At 54.9% G+C, this 22087-nt stretch overlaps 1 protein-coding gene across 6 annotated transcripts in view; it reads right to left on the reverse strand.

The window, feature by feature from the left end:
* The window catches only part of CHD6 (chromodomain helicase DNA binding protein 6), an 80262-nt gene that overhangs the window by 3487 nt on the left and 54688 nt on the right, over positions 1-22087 (reverse strand). For 3 of the 6 annotated variants that reach the window (XM_065754192.1, XM_065754191.1, XM_065754189.1), the window contains 16 exons: positions 21062-21264; positions 20450-20649; positions 16536-16695; positions 16137-16226; positions 15171-15274; positions 14750-14879; positions 14419-14479; positions 13733-13790; positions 12775-12994; positions 10506-10714; positions 7817-9385; positions 7108-7256; positions 6628-6834; positions 5666-6112; positions 4918-5124; positions 3098-3217 (listed from right to left, as the gene is read on the reverse strand). In XM_065754192.1, coding sequence (XP_065610264.1) covers positions 3098-3217; positions 4918-5124; positions 5666-6112; positions 6628-6834; positions 7108-7256; positions 7817-9385; positions 10506-10714; positions 12775-12994; positions 13733-13790; positions 14419-14479; positions 14750-14879; positions 15171-15274; positions 16137-16226; positions 16536-16695; positions 20450-20649; positions 21062-21264 — 4134 coding nt within the window. Of the gene's footprint in view, positions 1-1727; positions 1833-3097; positions 3218-4917; positions 5125-5665; positions 6113-6627; positions 6835-7107; positions 7257-7816; positions 9386-10505; positions 10715-12774; positions 12995-13732; positions 13791-14418; positions 14480-14749; positions 14880-15170; positions 15275-16136; positions 16227-16535; positions 16696-20449; positions 20650-21061; positions 21265-22087 lie in introns of all 6 variants that reach the window. The other 3 variants (XM_065754186.1, XM_065754188.1, XM_065754190.1) reach the window with 2 other exon arrangements.

Genomic DNA, 22087 nt, shown 5'->3' on the forward strand with positions numbered 1-22087 from the left:
CACAGCAGAAAATGCCTCGTCACTGCATCAGAGGAAATCTGGCTTTTCCATACTCATGTCTCCATCCCAGATGGTGTCAGCACAGAAACGTTTGCTCACATGATTTTGGATATGGAATTTGAGAGGTACTCACAACTTTTCCCCAAGGGACGCTGCCTAGTGCAGAACATCCTCACTGTGGCCTGGCACAATGCTGCAGTCACAAAGTGTGCAGGGGGGAGGGAGGCAGCAGGGACAGCAACCCTTGGCTCCCCTGAGCCCTCACCAGCTGCTCCCAAGGGCTGGAACCCTTCCTAGCACCAGGAGCACCCAGGCAGCTCCACATCAGAAACTTAAAGTTCACTCCCACCCCAGTTTTAGTCCAGCTTCAGCAACAGCCAGATACGAGCTCTAAGGGACAAATTTTTAGTGCAGTGCCAGACAGCAGGGCTGCAGGAGATGGCACAAAGACAGCAGGCATGAGCTCCACCAGCATTTACTGCAGGAACAGCCCAGCAACCACAGCAAGGGAGAAGACATCCCACTTACATGGAGCAGTGCAGGGAGACCCACAGCACAGCTTAAGACTCCATTTTTCAGTGTTCTCATCACAAATATCTGAATGTTTCCTTTCATGCCCCCCTTGAGCTTCAAAGACTTTTGTGCCCTTGAATAATTTCCAATAATAGATTTGCACATGAGCTGTGCTTCCCACTGACACCTGAAGTGCAGAACAAACCATTGGGGAAGTTTGTGCAGCCCAGCTGCTGCCCCAGGAGGGACGAGCACATGCTGGTGTGTGTGTAAATCCTCACAGCAGCCCGGGTAGCCTGGGCACCACGGGACAGCCTGCCCGACATCCAGCCAGCAGCCATCCCTCTGCATGCATGCATAGAGCCAGGCAGATGGGGCTGCTGAGCACTGCGGGCTGGTGCACAGCTCTCCCTCTGCTGGGGAGCCTAGGGGCCATCTGCAGGAGCTGGGGGCAATGCACAGCAGCTGTCTGCACGCAGCATGCAGGCTGGGTTTTGGGAGACTGAGGCAGGGCGTGCTGAATTGCCAGCACTAATTAAAAGTGGATTTCAGAGTGGTATAAGCTTCTAAGCTGCCTGATTCCCCCTCTCGCTCCTGTTCAGCAAGGGAGCTGCAGGACATAGCCCTCAAACAAGGAGCAGTGAGCAGGGCCTCCGGGAGCAGCCTGGGGGGATACATGTGGCTGCTGCCCCTCACCAGGGCAGGGACTGGTGAGCGAGTGCACTGACAGGGCCCTGCTCCCTGCTGTCCTATTCCAGCCCTTGGGCCCCCAGAGCTGCACACCCACCAGCAGGCTCAGGCTGGCACAGCTTGCAGGAGCTGATAAAAAGCTTGGCCCAGGGAACTGCTGGAAAATGCAACCCATGAGAAAGCACTGTGTGCAGCCCCTGCCCTGCGCACAGATGGATGACTGTTTCTGAGGCTCTCCTGCTGCCCCAGCTGTCTCTCAGTCTCCCAGACCTTCCAGGAAGGTCCTGCAGTGGCTGCCCTATCCTGCCATGCCCCGTTCCCAGGGACACTGAGCACCTCCACTCCTGCTCATCCACGATTCAGAGCCGTGGCTGTGCCCAAGCTTCCTGTGCCACGCGGCCCAGCCGGCCCTCCCCAAAGCCCTGCCCTGCAGCTCATGGGGCCTCACTGCAGAAAGGTGGAGGGGATGGGGAGGAGGAAGAAAAGATGACATGATACAGATTTCTCCAAAAGCTCTAACTTACTGAAAGCTTAACAATGTCAGCCCAGTCAGCTGCAACAGCATACTCCAAGTTTGCATCAAGCCACCTTGGCAATTCCTTCAATGCTGGTGCTGTGGCTCCCCCTAACTATAAAACACAGCAGAAGGATGACCTCTATTGCAGAAAGAGTTATGCAAAATAACACAAGAAAAACGATTAAATGTCTAGGCAAACACACAGTTAAGGAGCATCCGCCAGCATCTGAAGGGGATGGCTGCTACACACCTGAGAAGCTTGTGTAAGAGGTGGCTGAAAAGACAGAGGCCATCCTGGTCCTGTCCAAGAGGGAGGACACCCTGAGACTGAGGTGTTAAGATGCAGCTGGGAGCCGAGGCCAGGGATCTCTGATCTCAGCTGCAGGCCAGTCCCTCCACCCATGCTGTGAAGGGGATGACAGCATGTCCCCTGGCTCGCTCTTTCAGGCTGCAGTTTGGCCGGGGCAGCAGCTCTTCCCTCGCCATGCCACTTCGCAGGACTCAGTACGGGACCGCTGCTTCCAGCCACGCAGATCAGGGAGCAGAAGGCCAGCTCCTGTGCCCTGCCCTGCCCTCCCTGCCCATGAGTGTGCCATGGGATGGGGGAGTGTAAGACATGCTCAGAACTGGAGAAACCCACCCGACCCACCCAGGTCTCCAGCAGCCATTGTAACATGGAAAAACAGGTGTGACTGAATCAGTCTCTTTCTACCCCACCACTCAGCTTTGGGTTTAGAGGTGATTATGGCCACATCACCTCGTGAAGCCCTGGGTGAGTTTAACAGCTCATTTGGGTACAGAGTTTCCTGTATCATTCAGAGAGGCTGATATCAGTGCACAAGAGGCTGATAACTCCACGTTCCCAACTCGTGTCTCTAGCTGCTCAGTAAGCACAGCTCAGTAAGCAAGAGAAAGCACTGCAAGCCCTCCATTCCCACACACCCCTCACTCTGCAGGGTGTCAGTGTGCTCTTGCTGCACCTCATAAGGAGGAACAAAACAGAAACATTTGGAATATGTGGGAATATTACAAGTTCTGGAATACTGCTGTGAGTTCAGAGGTAATGATGAGATCCAGAACTGGAAATGGCAGCCAGGGCTACACTGACAGGAGCTCTCACACCAAAGGCTGTCACTGTGCTGCTGTGGGGTCAGTGTACAGCACAGCAGTGAGCAGCCAGCCCCTCCTGCTGCAGCCAGGCACAGGAAGGTGTCCCCTCTGTCACACATGCGTCACAGAATATCATACACCAAGCGTGTGTTCCAGACTTTTGCCACATCCACGTGGCTCCCTGGATTAAGACCTAACCCAGCCAGCTCAGGTTCTGCTAAGTGCTTCAGGATACCAAGGGCAGAGCACAAAGAGACCTTTGCTTACCCTCCGTCCGGTACCCTTATGTACCACTGGCACCCGCTCCTCGCCCGTGAGTGCACTAATGTCCAGTTTGCTGGGGTCCTTGCAGCGCTGCCTCCTCTGCTTGGGCTTGTCTGAAAAATTCTGAAGTGAAACAACGTAATATTAATGAAAGAGGACAGCTTAATGAGCCTGGCTGGCTAGCAGCCCTGCAGAAGGACAACACAAATGAGCATCCCAGGGACAGGGATGTCCCCGCAGCCCTGGGCAGAAGCACTGCAAGCAGCACACACCAGCCTCTGCCACAGGGCCTGTTTTCAAACAAGAATTAATTGCTGTAGGTACGAAGGGACTTCCAGCACGCCCCACTGACCACCTCAGCACCACCTCCTGGCTCCCACCAGCCTGCTCTGATCTCATTCACACACATCTAAGTAGGGTGTCCCATTTCTTTGCAGCTCAGCCACACTTCGTTCTGCTGTATTTCAGCCATTCCCACTGCACAGCTGCTGCGCCCTGTTTGGGGTCCCAGCCCTTCAGGACCACAGTGCAGTTACAGCTGAGTTGCTGCACACCCACTGCGTACATCAAGCCCTGGCACAACCAGCAAGGTGCAGGCATGGAGGATACAGCAGTGCACCAACTGCAAGCTGTGAGTCCCAGGAGTCAATGAGAAGACCCTGAGCCTGGTCTGGCCTTTGAGAACTCAATAGAGCTGCTCCAGGACCCCAGAGCAGCTTTCAAATTAACTCCTGAGAGACTGGACAGCTGCCCTGACGCAGGGAACTCTGCAGTGCTGACAAAGCTTTCTGGCAGCAGCAGGTCACTGGTGTGGCAGATGTGTGAGCTCCACCAGCCCCCCAGAAGGCCAGAGCAATGGGCAGTGGTGGACAGGCAGCTCCACTGCTGCTCCTCCAACGGACTGCTTCCTGCAGTGCTCCTGGTCTGGGGCACAGACCTCTTGAAAAGAGGTCTGAGTCTTGAAAAACAAGGGCCCTGATTCTTGAGCATATACTGGGCTCCTCAGCTCTCAGAAGCCCCACACCTCTTCCCAGCTCACCCCTACTCCACACTCCCACACACCAGTCCTGGGAAACCCCTGCCTTGGGCACACACAGTCTTCTGTGACCAAGAAGCAGTCTATTATGCATGGCACCACATTTCTTCCTGCTCTGCTCTACAGCTTGTGCTCGGCCTACCACACTGTCTCAGTGGCTAAACAGGCTGAAATCTGAGAAGCAGATCACCCTGTAAAACGGAAAGGTGGATGGATGCCTAGGAGACTGCAAGAAGAATGAGAGAGGCCTTGTGTTCTGTTCAGTGCCACTGTGATGACTGTGCCTGTGGACATGTGACCACAGCACAGTGCTTCTGATATGTTTCCCAAGCAAGGAGCTCTGCTTTGCAGGGAACCTGCCATCTGGGGGCCTCACCTAATACAAGAGCATGGCCTAAAATGACCCCAAGTGTAAGGGAGCCCAAGGGCTCTAAGCATCTCAAATGCCTTTTCCCATTTGTCTCCTTATCCCTGCCACTTCTGGAAGACACTGAACTACAAACTCACACCACATCTCTCTGATGCCCAGGACTGGAGCTGTAGAATGGACCTCAGGGCAGGGGCATGTAGCTCAGCAGGTGAGTTCTGTGACTGCACAGGGAACCATGCTCCCCTCCAAAAGCCTGACCCAGGCCACATGAACACACGTGGCACAGAGAAAGACACTACACTTCGAAATACTTCACGGAAGCCTTGAACTCCAAAGCAACCACACTAAAAACAACACTAAAGGCAGCACACAAGGCAGACACAGAAACACACACATGCCACCGAAGGCCACCCTTACTGTGCCGAAGCTGGGAACGTCGAGCGTGTAGTCAGACTGCTGACGGAGCCAGTCGAGGAGACTCTTGTTGGGGACAGCCTTCTCCTGCAGCTGGGACTGGCTGTGGCCGCCTGCAGCTGGGACTGGCTGTGGAGTTGAGGTAGCAGCTGCCGGCCCATCTGGGAGGGGGCTGTTCTGGGGCGGCTGCAGCTGATCATCCTGAACATCCTGGATTGAAGGGAGGAGCAAGGGCAGCCCATCAGCAGCACGTAATGATGCATCTGCCCCCACACAGCTCCCAGAGCAGCTCAACTGTCACCACAACATAGGTTGGCTTCTTCATCCCCGTATTCCTTGCACCCGCTCCTTAACTCACCACTCCCAATGCACTCTGCTTCCACTCAGCGCCAGCACAGCCAGTATGGAGAGCAGAGAGCTGGGGGTTGCTTCTGCATCTCACCTGCAAACCCGATCACAACCAGAAGAGCCACTTTCCCAACCAATCACTCCTATACATGGTTTGAGGGAGCTGCTCTGGCTCCCAGTCACCATTCCTCAAGTGGATCATAGGGCAGAAGCCTCTTGGCAGCAGCTTAAATACAGTCATGGACTTTTTCTCATGTTCTCTAACCCCAACACTCCACATCTGGAACAACTGCCTGTTGTAATGCTTATCAGGGGCAGCAGAGCTTATAAAGGGAAGCTGGACCATGAGATCAACTGTGCTGACTGCACGGGGGCCATGTGAAAGGAGGGAGCATCAGCTAACCTGCAGCCTGGTTGGAAGAGGCCTCTCCTTCAGGAAGATGAGGTCCATCCCTTCTACATTTTTTCTCCTGCCCCGTCTCCTCCTCATGGCAGCATCGTCTCTTCGGAGGCTGCCATTTACAATTTGTCCTGTGACAGGATGGATTAACCCTGCCTGCAGAATGCCAGACAAGTCCATGCCCAAGGAGCCCTGGAGGGTGTTGACAGTCCCCAGCTTGGGCATGTTTGTGTTCAGAGGGAAAGGAGAGGAGTTCCCTGGGGACCCATCAGAGGCCCTGGACAGGTCCATAGCTGTGTCACGCCAGCCATTCAGCACGATGGAAGGATGAACGTGTGCTGCTGCCAACTGCTCCAAGCTCCTCTGCTTGGCGTCTCTCTCCATCTCAAATTCATACAGCCGCCTGTGTTTCCGCTCATCTTTTGCAAAGGCAGGGCTCAGGAAGCCTTCCTGTGTGGATGAGAGGCACATAGTGGGTTATAGCTGCTAGCACAGTGCCATGGACTACACTCTTCAAACCAGCACACAGAGCTGGCTGTCAGGCTGCTCTGCTCCTCTGCAGGATGCCCTTTCCCTGGGCACAGCACACCTCACCCTGTGCACAAGTGGCACTGTGGTACCCTCATGCCAATACTGACTCCCACATGCTTCATCCACTGCTGGGGGAGAGGTGGAGTCCCACGTCAGCAGCTTCTCGCTCTGTGCCATGTCCGTAAGTGGGAGATGAGAAACTGACAGGGCAGTGCTCTCTCCTGCACTCCTTCCTTAAGGACACCAGGGCAGCCAGGGGCTGGGAGCTCACCAGGAGCCCTCTCCAGAGGGATCAAGCAACCCAAGCCACACATAATGTGCCACAAGTGGCACCAAGAGGCAGTGAAACCCCTGCCCAGAAAGCTACTTGAGCACTTGGGGAAATGCTTCACCCCAGGGTCCTAAGCCTGTCCCCACCCAAGGGTCCCCCTCACCTTTTGTACCTGTGAGATTAACACTCCATTGTTGAAGCTGGGATCGGGGGCTTCTGACTCAGCAAAGCTGTTCCTGCTGCCGGCATTGCTGGCTATGGCTGGGGCTGCCAGCAGGCTCTGGGTCTCAAACTGCTGGCTGGAGGATGGCCACTTGCCCTTCAGGATGGCATGGCAGATGTTGTCAATGCGGTTGATGATCACGCGATCCTGAGAACAGGATTGGACAGTGGGATGCTGGGACTCAAATGACTTTAACTCACATATTCCAGCTCAGGATTAAAGATAAACCCAACCCTTTTGCCCCAGATCAGCAGCAAACTGCTGTGGGGCAGCTACAGCCATAGCCTGGTGAGAGCACCGAGCACAGAGTTTGTGGGGAGCCAAATGCAGAGGAGCAGGAGGATGCAGAACTGCAGCTGTGAACCCCAGTCAGTACAAGGCAGTAAAATCTGCAATAGAAAGTGTTCATCTTCAGCTCACCTTAGGCCATTCAGAGAAGGAGTAAAGCGTCTTTTCCTGCAGCAGCTGGGCGATGGTTGGTGCTCGGGCATCCTGCAGGTCATCAATCTCCCCAGGCAGGACAGAAGTCGAACTCTTGCTCTCTTCCTCCAAGTACTTCTCCGGGCCATCTGAGAAAGTGACAGAACAGAGCCCATCATCACTCTCCCTCCACTACCCCTCAGGGTGGTAGTGCTTCCTCTCCCCTTCCCACCCTTATGCCCAGCAGATCTCCCACAAATCCCACTTCCCAACAACCCAACAAGAAACACAGCGGCCCTGGGCCAAGAGAAGGCAGCCCATGCTACTCAGGAGCAGGCAGCTGAACACCACTCTGAGCTGAGTTCTGGACTTATATTCTGGGCCTCCCCAGTGACACAGCTGGAGCACTGGTGGGAGAGGAGAAGGGCAGGGGCATTACAGACAGAGCTGCTCCCCAGAGAGTGCTCTGGGTTGGGAAGGGAAGGGTGTGGACATCCCATGGATGTACCCAGGGCATTAGGGCTACTGGTAAGCCCTCTTTGCTCCTTGGTCACATCAGCCAGAGGGGCCAGCTCCTGCAGGGGTGGTAGCTGCTCCAGGAGGCTGGGCAGACCTGTGGCTCTGGCTCAGTCCTGGGGACAGCAGGTCCTTCCCATCCCAGCTGGAGGGGAGAGGGGACTATCAGACAGTGGGAACTCTCAGACTGTACCTTGACTCTGGCTGCTGCCAGTTTTCTCCTCCTCATCTCTGATCTCACACTCTTCTTGCTTCATGCCTGGGAGCTCAGGATGCAGGGCCTCCCTGCAGCCCGCCTGCCCCTCGGCCTCTTGGCCCCAGGCCTCCCCCCCAGCATGGAGAGGCTCTGCTGCAGAGGCCCCCAGTGGAGGGGCAGGCAGGCTAAAAACCCGGCTTTGAGTCTGGCCTGGCGAGTGCTGCAGGGTGCTCTCCTCATCCAGGCTGTGCTCCTCCCTGCCCTCCAGCCCAGGCTCCATGGGCCCTTCAAGCATCCCTAGCCCCAGGGATACACTCTCACTGTTCACATCTTCAGGACAAGCATCCTCTTGTGTGTGGAGGCCAGGGCTCCCCTCCTCACCCCCTAGTTCGTTATCCTCAGGGTCGCAGCCAGCCCTGGCCCTCAGACCACTCAAGCCTTCTGTAACATCTGCTGCCGTTTCCAAGTTATCATCATCCTCTTCTTCCTCATCTTCCTCACTGTGGCTCTGACTTGGACCTGCTTTTGCCTCCATTCCTTTCTCCTGCAGCATATTAATGAACTTCTGCTCAGGAGGGACCTTCATGTCATAGTTGTGAAGACCGGGACTGTACAGCCCCACGCTTATGACCCCTTCCACGGCACGGTGCTCAGGCAGCACTGGCACAGGGCTGCCGAGGTCTCTCTTCTGCTGCAAAGCCTCACAGAGCTCTGCTGGGACGCTCCGTGAAGGGTCACCTTCAGGAGTACAGGGTGAAGGCTCAGCTTCTTCGTTCTGACAGTCCATTTGGTCACAGCCCACCTGCAAACCCTCCAGGAAGGAAGCCTCTCTCATGGCCTCTGCATCACAGCTGGATGGATCCTCATCCCCCTCTAGCTTGCCCTCAGACAGTTTAGCAATGCTGCTTCCAACATCTGTGCAACTTGGGCTGTCTCGGGCGAGGGAGCTCTGCTCACTGTTGCAGGCCTTCTCGTCATACATCATGCACATCAGCGAGTCCGGCAGCGAGCTCTCATCGTAGTTACTGGAAATGATGTCCCGGACTTTAGACATGAATGGTTCACAGTTTGCATCTGGTGGGCTGCCCCCAGCCTGAGACATGGAGCTGTCAATGTTTTCCAGCTTGATCTGACTCTCGATCTCATTCTCCAGGGATTCACAAGTCCGGTCCACCTGGTCCCCTCTGTATAGAGGGGAACTGTAGAGTTTGGAGTTAGTCTGGTAAAGGCAGCACAGGGTTTCTGAGCCTGGGATCCCTGCTCTTTTATGCTGAGCATAGTTCCTATATGCATCCAAAAAGGACAGCTGAGGGTCATTCATGATGTAGTAGTCGGTGCGATTGAGGCCGTGCTTGGCGGTGCCGATCAGCAGGTCCCGGTCGTGTTTGCCACACTCCCACCACACCGGCAGGTAGAGGCTCGGCCGGCACAGCTGGAGCCGCTCGTGGAGCTGCGGACACTGGAGCACCTGCTCGCGCACCTTCCGCAGCAGCTCGATACGGTACAGGGTCCTGGCAGCACGCTCCTCTGGGATGGGCTCCACGTAGATGTCAGGGTCCGGGGGACCTACAATGGGGACAGAAGAGCCAAGGCATTATCAGACAGACTGAGGAGGGCTGCACAAAGGCAGCGAGAGGGTGGGTGAGTTTTCTGCTGCTCAGACTGCGTGTGAGGGGGACAGTGCTTGCAGTTGCCACTGAGATGGAGTTTCCCAGTGCTACCACCTTCCATTCATTAGTCTCCAAATACTCACACTGGAGCACGCTTTCTTGAGTTGCCCAGCTGGGCCAAGAGCAGCACTCGGCTACAGAAGGTTCAGTGCCTTGCCTGAGCTCTGCCCATCAGAGCCAGCAGTGCTGGAGCTGCAGGGAGCTGCTGAAAGAGCTGCTCCTTGAGGCGTGAGCTGGGGGAACCCCTTCAGCAGCTTTTCAGAGAAGTGAATCCTTCAACTCACGCAAGCTCTTTTGATGAGGAACACCCACACATCCATATCTAAGGCATTAACACACAACTCTAAGGTGCTCTGCACAAGTCTGGATCTCCTGGCAGGTCTGAGACAAGATCTTTCCTGCTCCTGTTCAAAGCAAATCACTTTGTGCTCAAGTAGCACCCAGGCAGCTTTTCATCTGCCATGCCCTGCATGGGCCAATATGCTCCACTGGGCATTCCCAGAGAGCAGATGCCTGGTGTGTTGGTCAAGCTTCCCAAGCCACCTTCAGGCCTCCTCTGCCCTGCAGGAATGCTCCTCAGACAGCTGGGCAGCAGTGTGGGCACAACATGGACCCTGTACAGCGCCAGCAGAAGGGTGCTTAGGAAGAAAGCAGCAACACATACCACACAAACCCCAGCGTCAGCATGGAGGAGGTGTGAGCTGCTGCTTCTCTGCTTCTCTTCCCTCACACGTAAAGATCACCTGCCTTGGAAAAAATTAGTTGAGATTTCATGGGAGAATTCCATGAACTGTGTGAGAAAGGGCTGAAGCCTGTGCAGCAGTCCTGCTTTCCTGTTGCACCAGAGAGCCAGAAATGCAGGTGTCTTCTGCAAACCCACAACCTGGCTGATGTCCTGCTGCATCCTACTCTCCATGAAACTGCTCCCTTGCTCTCCTGCTCCATGAGAGCAGTGGGACCATTTCTGGCCCATGGCTACATGGATCTTCCACAAAGGCCACATAATTTTCACTTACCATCTTCTTTCCACAGTGGGAGACCACAGACATTCTTGCACATGGCCATGAAGCTGTAGAAGTATTTCTCTAAGCTCTCGTCTGTTTTCTTCTCCAAACGAGAGATGGCTCGGAACTGGGTCCAGTCAAATGTCTTCTTTTCCTGGTCATAGACAACCCCGAAGGAAGAGACAGTGCGGTAAAAATCTGCCTGCTCCCTCCTTGTCCACCTGTGGGGCAGAGAAGGACACACATGAGCACCACTGACACATGCACTGGTGCCAGCATGGACAAGATAGCAGGCAGAGAGGCTTAGAGCGGGTTATAAGCTACTGCCCACTAGTTCTGGGGGAGATGCAGGAGGAGCACCATCACCTGAGGCCCTAAGGTGCATAGCGAGGAGGAGCAAAGGCCATGGGCTCTCTGGCTCTTGGCTCACTGCGGTGTCTAAAACCCACAGCAGCTCCTGGGTGTGCTGCCAATGGAGGGCAAGGTCCAACAGCTTCTGTGGATGCACAAAGCTATGACATTTACTTGCTGCCTGCTGAATTGAGTTTGGTCTCATCACCTCCACAGAAAATTTCAACTTTATGTACCAGCAGTTTGCAAAGTTCTCATCTGCTCTCTCTAGGAGGTGAGCTGGGACTGCAGCTCATTGCCACAACGGTTCTAATAACAAACAGCAGCCCCTGTGAGGAAAGGAGTCAGCAGGACTCCTGGTGACAGGGCACTGAAGGAAAGCACCCCTGGAGATGAGTTTTTTTAGTTGCAGTACAGGTACAGCATCATTTTTCACCTTGCCTCAGACTCTGAGCTTTCATCCCATAGGGATCACACAAAGGAACAATCCAGGACAGAAATGCTGAAGAGTACATGGGATACATACAGCCCTGTGTAAACAGCAGAGAAAAGTGGGCTACAGAGAAGCAGTCAGGGAACAAATGGTAGGGCCAGAGCAGAAGTAGGAGAGTGCTGTGTGCTAAAGAAGTGCTGAAGTCAAATCTGAGCTCCAAATTGCATCCCTGTGCCAGCAGCTGCAAGCAGGTATTACATGTCAAGGGAGAGCAGTCAGGGTGACAGCACCCACAGCACTCCAAAGCCAACCCAGTACATCTGGACTAGCATTTCCACCCTGCTCCCACAGGCTGAGCCTTCTGCAGTGATGTTTCATTCCAAAAAGGAGAATAACACGAAGGAAGTCATTAAAAAAATGAATGATCCAAACCGACAGGCCAAAGCAGAGCTTATTACACAGCTTCCAGTTAAAGGGACACACCAGTGAGGAGACCCAAAAAGTGTCCCACAGGGATAAAGCACAGGAAATATTTGACTGCTGCAGCATCTACAGCACAACCATGCCTTGACCACTGTGAGAAACACTGATGTCCCTTCCTCAGAAAAGAGCTCTGGGGAAGGCCAGTGTGCTGGAGCAGCTTCTGTACAACCACACAGTGAGCAGGGAGGGAAGCTGTAATTCCAGTAACACCATCCTCAAAAGGCAAAGTGTGTCAGACCTTCCCATGGCAGAAGAATTAGGGAGGAGCAGAAGATGTGCTCAAAATGGGCAAAAGGGGATACCTCACCAAAGATGGAGCTAAACCACCAAACTCCCTGCCACTGGGCAGCACAGATACCACACAGTTATGTGGGTGTATGCAGTGCAGGCATGTTCACAGGAGACAAAACCACTGAGGAGTGCCACCCACACAGAGGCAATTCACAGCAGGACATGTGCTGGGGACTGGTGGGTCTGCAGGCAGCATTGCCCCACTTCACACCCACAGAGAACCACTCTGGGTACCAGACAATGGTCTCACCATTTGCTGGAGCGCAGAGTAATGGGAACATATGGCAATAAGCCCCCAGCAGGAGGCTAATGCAGCCAGGAGGGCTGGGCAGTCAGGGCAGGCTGGCAGTTATGGTGCTTATCTGCCACCCACGAAGAGCTCTGAGCACACAGCTCTGCTCAGTGACACCATGCTGAAGGCTGGAGGTGGATCCCTAGCCCAGCAGCTGCTGGATTTGACCCCAATGCCATATCCTCTGCTTGCTTTTGTGCTGCCACCAGCCATTACCTGCAAGCCACAGTTTGCCACTCCCTGGGCTGGGCTGGTAGCCAAGCCTTGGGGGTCCACATGGCTGAGAGCAGTGCTCCCATGTGCAGGAAGGAGCCATGTGCCTCCGCTGCAGGCAGCTTGCTGCAGGGACAGTGGCTGTTGGGGTGAAGGGACTTCACCAGGCCTAAACCAGCCGTGAAAAGGACCCATACATGGGCCTGCTGCTCTGTTACCTTTTCTGCATCTCTTTGTTCACTGAATCCATCTCAGAGGCTCTCCGGAACACTTCATCCTGCAGCCAGTATCCATGGTTACCGGGCACCAGCATCTCACCGCGCGCAGGCAACTCTTTGCGGTTGCAGCGCTGGTAGACAGTGACGAGCCGCCGCAGCCTGGCTGTGAGGGCAGACGAGACAGGCCAGCAGGATCTGTCTGAGTCGGAGCCATCCTGGGCTTCAAACATCAGCAAGGACATCAGTATTTAACGCATGCTGCAGAGCCCCAGGGCCGCGCGCTGCCGCCTGCCTCTGAGAGTTCCCTCCCACTTCCCTTCACGTGACTGGGAAAGGGGGGCTGTGTAGCGGCCACCCCTGTGCCTCTGCACCCCAAAAGCTGCTGGCTCATGCCCTGACCAGGTCCAAACCTCTTTCAGAGAGCCCAGGGTAGAAACAACAACTCTGGGCCAAGCAGTCCCCAAGACTTGCTCTGCCCTGCTTACCCTGCAGAGGGGTTGGGAGCCCTCAGCACCAACAACAGAGACCCTGTGTACTCATCTCATGCCCACGGCTGGCTTCAGTACTGCTCATTTTCAAGATGCTGCCTGTCCTGCCACAGGGCCCATCTTTGGGTCATGCATGACTTAGTTAAGAGAGCACATTTGTACTCTCATCCCAAAAATGCTCTTGCCATCACTGCACTGGGCTACAGCAAAGCCAAGCCCAAAGACACTCCTCCTGTAGCCAGCAGGGCCAGATGCCAAATGGGCTTTCTGTGAGCCTCCTCTGCCCTTCAGCAGAGCCAGGGAGAAGTGCAGAGTGAGCACTGCTGCCCAGGTTATACTGTCAGCCATGAGCACAGCCCTGCATATCCCAACCCCTCCTGCCCTCAGCAGCCCCGTGTCACTGCTGTTTCAGGCCTTCTATGGCAGTCCCTGGGTAGCACTGCCCCATGCTGTGGGAGATTCAGCCTCACCTGCCGATGGCTCATCCCGCTTCTCACCAGCTTCGCCCGCCCCGGCAGCCACAATGTCCTGCAGAAAGAAACCATCAGAGGAACCTCCGTAGAGCTGCACAGGAGACCGTGCTGTCCAGCCCTCACTCCATGGCCCAGGCAGGGTCTGGGCTTCAGGACCACACATCCTTGCAAGCAGCCCTCAGCACACGGGAGCACAGCAGTGTGGACAGTGGAGGTGATGGCTCAAGCATGCAGCAGTCTCTTTTCTGGGCCCCACCACAATGAATTGGGCCATAGCAGCACTGACAGCACACACAAATGCCACACTCTCACGAGATGCCTGATCCACTGCTTGTCATCCCCTCCAGGACTACTTCTCTGGAAATGCTTGTGGCTCCTCTGCCACCCCTTTATGGCTGCTGAAGCCAAGCATGAAAGCCTCCTGGCTATTCCTAGCCCAACATCCCTCTGCTCCTCGTGAGGTGGATACTGTCCAGGTCAGCATGAAGAAGCCATGCTCCAATAAGCAGAAATGGCATGGGCCAGAGATTGTGCTTGGCAAGGCAACACCTGCATAGAACTGGGACTCAGGTAGCACTGCTCCTCTGTGCTCCACAGCAGAGCTGAGCCACATCTGCAGCATCAGGCAGGACAGCAGGCCTGGCAGCAGCAGGTGTGCATCCATCACTGCTAATCCCACTCACCTCCTGCTTTGGCAGCCCCTCCAGCTTTTCTCCATTGTTCTCTTCCTTTTCCATGCTGCCCCTGGATAAGACAGAGAATTAGACCCTAGTGGTGTGGTGCCACTTCCTGTGCAGTGCCAGCAGTGCAGCCAGCAGTGCCAGCCCTTCGCCCTGCAGCATGGAACAGCACCCACCTGCACTCTCCACTGCCCGCCACACTCCAGCCCACACTGCTTCCTTCTCCCCTCAGAACCCCTCATAAGCACAGCACACTCCTCAACACCAACCCAATTCTCACACGGACTCAGGAGCTCTGCAAACACCCAAGGGCTCAGCTCCATCCCCTGCCCACCTTTCAGCAGTGTCCTGAGCCCCGTCGCTGATGCCCTGCTCTGCAGAAAGCAGCTTCTCATCTGGCATGCCCACCTTCTCCAGGAAGCACAGCGCTGGGTCTGCCCGCATGGCATTGTACCTCTCATAACCTGCCACAGCCATCATGGAGAAGAAAGACAGGGTGAGGGCAGGCCCTAGCCTTGCTCTCGTGAACCTCCTGCTGCACATCTAGGAAAGAGCTGCCATGGCCCTGCACAGCTGCAGGTGACTGAAAAGAGCTGCTCTGGCCCTGCACAGCTTCAGTGCATGGCTGTGGCTCTGCCCCTCTCACGGATGTGGGAGCACACACAACACATCCACTTTGGGTCCTGTGGCTCTGGCCAGGTGCTCCATGCATGTCCCTCTCACCTGCTGCCCCCCCAGGCAAGCTGGCAACATACCGTGCTTGAAGACCCCGATGAGCAAAGATTTATCAGCTTCGGCATTCCACCAGTCCACTGGGATCTCCACGTAGTCGATGTCTGGCAGCAGCACATCCAGCTCTCTGCAGCAGACAAGTGTGAGCACTCCTCTTGCAGCCTCACCATGCACAGCAGCGTGCTGGGTGCTGCAGGACAGGGGCATGGGGAGGCCGGAGCTGGGGGCAGCTAGGAGTGCAGGGCTGCCCTGACACCTCTCCCTGGGGTCAGAGAGCTGGGGTCTGCTCCACTGCATTCTGTGTTGTTTCTCCAAAGACTACACAGCCCCTCTGACCTCTCACTTGAGCAACACCAGGGTATGAGAGCTCTTGTCTGCTGGGAGGAAGCACTGCAAGCCAGCCAGACCCACAGGAGCAGTACAGCTGGTAGACTGGGGTGCAACATCCCCTCCACGCAAAGCTGCGCTTATGGAGCTGGGCTGGCACAAACCATCCTGGGAAAGGCAGAAGACCCTCCTCTAGGAAATTCAGCTGAATATTCCATGCTTCTTTCTGAAGCACCAAGAGCTGCCAGTGGGAAAGTCAGAAGCTGGGTGGCATTAACAGAGCCCCTTTGTTCTCTGCATGGGGAAGGGATTGCAGGCCCCAGCAGTGGGGCACGCTCTGCTCTGATGCTTGGCCCTGGGAAGCGGGCGCAGTCCCTGCAGGCTCCCCCTTTGGGACTGAAGGTCAATTTATCAGACAGCACATGGAGATTTTCCCCCAAGACTGGTGCCAGGGCCTCAGAGCTGCCACGGTCCCTGCTCACGCACAGCCACCTCCAAAGGATGAGGCTTTGCCTGGGGATGGGCTGCAGTGCCTGGCTCACCCTAAGCCACAGGGAGCTCAGAGCAGGCCTGGCTGGGCTGGGATGGCCTGACTGTGACATTGCTCAAGCACCACTACCATCCCATGAGAAGCATTGCTGGAGTACAACTCGTGATCCTACCTGGCAGGAGTGCCCTCGAAGGCTCTGTCAGCAGCCTCCCCCAGCACCTCGGCCTTCAGGTAGTAGAGCATCCGCACTCGCAGCAGAACCCTGTTCTCAGGCACACAGAGAATGCACATTCGCATGCAGGTGCTCAGAGCTCTCACTGGAGCATCTGCAGGGGGATGCTGTGAAGGTCTTTAGAGCAGCAAAAGCTGTCCCATACTGCATTCTTACATGGGAAGACCCATACTCTGAAAGCCATCTGACTCCTTGTAGGATGGGCAGCTTGAGGAACACTGCTCCAGCCTTGTCAGCAGGAGGAGCACCCAAACACAACAATCTGCATGGGCTCAGCCCCCCACGGCTTGCTCCCACCCCCTTCATGCCCCACAAGTTGTCACGGGCTCCTACACTCACTTGTTGCAGTGCTGTTTGAGGTGCTTCTTGTAGCTGTCATCATGCAGGACCACCTCAGGGTTGCATGTAGCAAGCCAGTCTGCGTTCTTTATCTCAGGAAGCAGCATCTGGTTCTTTGTCTTCTTACCCTTTCTGCCTCTGGGCACTGGTGCTGACAATCCTGTAACAGCAAGTGGCAGCAAGTGAGCACCATGGGCACCACGGGCCAGGCCAGGCACCTCCAGCAAAGCCGTGTCAAGGTATGGCAGCATGGCTGGGAGCTGAGGGAGGCCCTGCAAGGCTGCAGGCTGCAAGCCAGGGTTGCAGACATGAGTATGTGCCCAGGTTTACAAATTGCTGCCACTGAACAGCAGAGCCCACGAGGCTGAGGTATGTGGTGGGGTCATGACCCTCCTAACAGCCCAGGTAAGGCTGGCAGCTGTGGGGCAGGTATTGCTCAGCACACTTCAGAGTCTCCAGTCTGCTTCATCTGCAGCTCTTCAGGTCACCCCCAGTGCAGAGCTGGGAGCACCACACTGATCTCTGAGATCCTGTGCCCACGACCATAGAGACAATCGTGGCTGAACAGCTTGAAAGCTGTTCCAAGAAGGTACAAGGGATGGACTGGAAAGGGAGACTGGGCTGGGTAAAATCACAGGAAGATTCATTCCTATGTCACTACAACAGCTCCAATAAAACTACCAGTCAGCGCTGGATTGGGAGAGGAAAGATCTTAAGAAAACAGGCTGTTGCCTTTTGATAACACACTGGTTGATAAAGCCAACAAGCAGCACTCTGACATTGTTTAACATGATGTGCCATTTCTGTTTAACACTTGCATCACATGGGATAAACAAGGCATATCTCAGACAGATTAAAGCTCACAGATCTCAGGGGGTCTGTAACATCTTCACTCAGCCCAAAGCAGGTGAAAGAGTTGTCAATGAAGCACAGGGCATAAACCTAGAGTGTGGGAGTCTCCATCTTGTAGAAAAATGTGGGGATCACCACAGAAACGGTACTGCTGTGAGTGCTGAGTGCAGCACTGAGCCCAAGGGATAACAGGATCCATTGATGTACATATGAAAATATCAAATGGAAGAGGGGAAGGGACCTTGGACCCGGGCACAGCTCTCAGAGCCTTCCCTGGCCAACACTGCCTGCTCTGAAGTTGACCCTCCAGGGACCACAGTGTAATTCTGGACAAGAATCCTCTGATCAAAGATCCCCTGATCGAAGATCAGAAAATAATCCTGATGACCTGATCTTTTTAGGGTTGCTTCCCATTCGATGCACCAGAAGGAGGGCTATGTAGGAACCAGATCACTGCAGGTGATATTTGCACTTGGCAAACACACTGAATGGGAAAGCAACACAGTTCCACCTGTCTGACAAAGACAAAGAGTGATCCAGCGGCTGGAGTTGAAAAACACATTTTCAACCTTGAAATAACACGTGAATTCGGAGCAGAGCACAGGAATGACACCTGTGAGGTCACTATAGTTTAGGGTAATCCGAGAGAGATGAACAGTGATGTGTGCAGCCACTTCCCTGGCAGTCTTGCTGATGTCCTCTCCTGCGTATGTGCACACAGAGGGGAAAGAAAAGCCTCAGCAGTGCTGCCCCAGCCAGCTGGTGTGGGACACTGGGCAGAACAGAGTGCGTCGTGGTGCCCTCAACACCTTGCACAGTGCCTGAGCTCCATGACATGAAGATGGCTCCAGCTCAGGCACCTGTGGGGCCCACGGTGGTCACCAGGCTCTGCCCCCAGCACCAGTATGGCTCATAAAGTCTGGTCAAACACTGCCCCTCGCAGCTCGGCCCCATGCCAGGATGACTGCCAGGAGCCTGCTGGGCTGGCTGCAGGCCCCACTCACCCTGACACAGGATCGAGGAGCCAGGAGGCAAGGTCTGGAGGTTTTCTGTTGCTTTCTGCGTATCAGAAGTGCCTGGAACATGTCTTGCCTGGTCAGCTCTGCATCCAAGAGAACTCTTAGCTCCTCAGTGAGCCATGGCAGCAACTGCTGTGTCCCTGCTCTGTGCTGGAGGGCTCTGCTCTGCTCCAGACCCCGACTTCAGATTAGGTGGTTCTGTCAATCTCCTGGCCAATGCCACAGTGGAGTTCCACAGCTGAGAAAAGCCATTCTGAAAAGCTGACAGAGAAGCTCCAGGTTGCTTCCCTGTGCTAAATATCCAAATGCATAGGTTACAGTGCTGCTCTTGCAGTAATACTGCTCATTCTTCACTTGGCACTACTTATATCAAGCCCACTCTTATCAGCGACTTCATTTCTTACTCTTGGTTTTCTCCCCACAGGGCTGTCAGGTCCAGACCACAGGCTCTGCAATGGGCTGCATGGGAGAGCAGGAGGGAGCCCTGCCAGCAGTTCCCACTGAAGGAAGTGACTGCAGGAAGACCCTGTAGGCCACATGCTCAGACCTCACACTATAAACCCAGTCAGACATTTCCAGACAGAAGGAAACAGTTATGCTGGGTCTTCAGACTGCACAATTGTGTCTGAGCACCATGTTGGGCTCAGCACATCCTTGGGGCACATGAACAGCCCTGCTCCAGGGGTGCTCCACCTGCAAGCTACTGTCTTCAAACAGGAAGGCCTCAGGTTTCAGCCTGTTTCAGTGGTGCCAAAAACAGGTTGGGGAGACCCAGCCTCCTCACTCCTCACTGTGTGCACCACAAGCAGCAACAGCCATGGGGCTTCATCACCCTAGAGAGCGCTAAGGGCTCCCCCCACAGCTTCCCAGCCCAACTCACCTGTCCTGAAAGCCCTGTGATGCAGGCACAGTGCTGCCTCTGGTGCAGAGTTCTCTGACACAGAACAGGCACAAGTGTCCCAGGCTGCAACCCTCCAGCTGGTTCAAGGAGCCAGGATAGGCTTCATACCATGAAAGACAAAAGGCTCTGAAGCTGCGTGATGCACTTTACCATGCTGCAAGGGACTCCTACAGAGCAGATGCTGCAACACAGGCACTGGGCCAAGTCTGCAAAGCCCAATTCCCCTGTAAGTCAGAGGGGCGGTGGGACAGCAGGGAAAGGAAAGGCTCTGCTGGACCCCATCAGAAGCTGAGGACACATAGGAAGCCTCAGCCAAAAGGAACCCAGATGCAACTAAAATCTGAACACATGGTGTGATACATGGGGTATTCAAACTTCACATATACATGCACTAGTCTTGTCAACTGGGAGGGCACAGATATCTGAGATAAAGGGTACTGCACCACCCTGGCAGGATTCTGGACTGCAGCATCTCATGACAAATCACCAACACTGCATCCCCACCAACCAGGGCAGGCACTGCAGAGCAGAGCGTCTGAGACAAGAACTGTGACAAGAGAAGGCACAAGCTGCTGACCTGGGATGAGAAAGCTGCACAGTCTGTGCTGCCAGTATCCCTTGCCATCTCCAGGGGACTGGGCAGCTGCAAGGCCAGGGCCAGGCAGATCCAACTTAGCCTGCATGCTGGGATGGCACCGGTAGGTCCTCACGTGATGATCTGTTCTGCCTCTTATGCTGCCCAGAGGAATAGCCAGGCATCCTCACGACTGGCCCAGCCAAGTCACCAACACTCAAGCAACACTGAGAATATACAGAGATAAAACTTTGCAGGCCCCTTTCAAAAGTGGGATGGCATTTCTGCTCCCACTGCAAGGCTCTCTCCACACCAGCCACAGCCAAATAAGCATTAGGAATCACAAAATGCACTGCCACACACGGGATGTCCCTGCTGCTATTTCTGAGGTCTGGTTGGAGGTCAGTCCCATGGCAGACACTTTCTCTGCAAAGAGAGAGTCATCATGCTCAAACACAAGTGTATCCTGGCTTGTTTCAAATGGCTCTGCTTTCAATTCTTCAGCCTAAGTCCTGCACAAGACACACTAATGACAGGTACTGGTGCAATGGCAGAGAACACGCAATACCTGAGTGATTCTGCAGAGCCTGGTTCTGGCCATCCTTTGTTGGTGTGATGAGATCCCAGATAAAACTCTTTATCTTCTCATCCCCTTTGTAGTGCTTGACGCAATAAACCAGCAGTGCTCGACAAATCATCTCCATGTCCTTCTCATTCAGGTGCCACTTGAAGCGCCCGTGGGTCAGGATATCTTTCCATCGTCCCCAGCTGGAACAGCAGTAACAGAAAGATAATAAACACTCCTGTGCAGTTAGAGACCTCACCGGCACCACACTCCATGAGTTCACACAGCGGCACAGCTCTCAAGGGGTCTTACATCCCTGCATCATGAGAGCAGAGACAGGGAGAGTTTGCACAGGACTGAACAGGCTGGAGGCAGGAGCAGACTCTGGAAGCCCTGACTGCCAGCTCCTGCTTTGCCCCGTTTCTTCTGCCCAAATGTTTGCTTAGAGCCTAAGAGTCCAGATACCACTGTGGAGGTCACTGCTAGAAGGGAACACTGCTTTGGGCATCTGTCACTGAGGATAGACAAAACACGACCATGGCAGCTGGAGGCCCACCTGTGTGCTGGGGCAGCTGGAGACCATGGCCGTGGTCTCTGGGAGGGGGTGAGACTCACCCAAATATGAGCAGGTTCTTCTCTACGCGGAAGCACTCAGCCCGCAGGTACCGCCGCGTCTTCTCATTGAAGCGCCGCGAGCGCGTGGGTCGCTCATCGGAGTCACTGTCCAGCTCAGAGAACTCCATCAGCTCATCCTCCTCGAAGGAGTTGTAGTGTTTGGTCTGCTTCCGCACACGGGGCCTGTCGATGACCAAGCTCTCCTATGGGGACACAGAGGGAATGCACTCAGGTGTGGGCAGAAACACCTACCCTCCATCGTGGCACAGTAAGTCCTCCCTGCTGCTGCTCCCTGGCTCTGCTCACACCTCTGGTTCCAGGCTCCCAGGCCTGGGGCTGGTCACCACCTTGCCACTACGATCCCTGCCCCAAATTTGCTTCATGTGGCTTTGTCTGCACACAAGACAATTCCTAGCCAGCACAGAATTCAGCCTGAATGCTCACATGCTGAAAATCAGAGCCTCAGAGGTCAAACTGCTGATGCTCAGCAGCTGATTCAGCTCTGAAGCACTCTCCTGGCCCTCCCAGCAATGCCTGGGATAAGCAGTGCTGAAGGTGGTGTAACTGCTGTCTCAATGAGGAGGCAGGTGGGCTGGAAGAGGAAAGGCAGCTACCTACAAAGGGCAGGAGGGAGCAATAAGAAATCAAATGGTATGTACATGCCTCCTCTTCTTCCCATCACCCTGCCAAATGCATCCATGTCCTCATCAGCCCAGCTCAGGGCAGGAGCTCCATCTGTGCTGCCTCCAGATGTACAGTGAGTCATCAGCATGCCTGCAGATTGGCTTAGCATTCACACAGGAGGCAGGGCCGAGAACAAGGGCATCACCCTGGGAGATGATCCACAGAGGTGCATGAGAAAGGTCCAGCAGTTTTGCAGTCAGGTCAGGGGAAGCCAAGCTCTGGCTCCCTGGAGCTCCAGTTAACACATTCCCCATGGTCCCTGCTGGGAAGGAGGCTGTTTGCCAGGCAGGGCAGTAGACAAGACCACTGGAGTGTCCAATTCACAGACCATACCCCCTTCCT

This window comes from Cyrtonyx montezumae, unplaced genomic scaffold (assembly GCF_038088225.1).
Source record: "Cyrtonyx montezumae isolate F1298 unplaced genomic scaffold, pur_monq_1.0 scaffold_9, whole genome shotgun sequence".
NCBI lineage: Eukaryota > Metazoa > Chordata > Aves > Galliformes > Odontophoridae > Cyrtonyx > Cyrtonyx montezumae.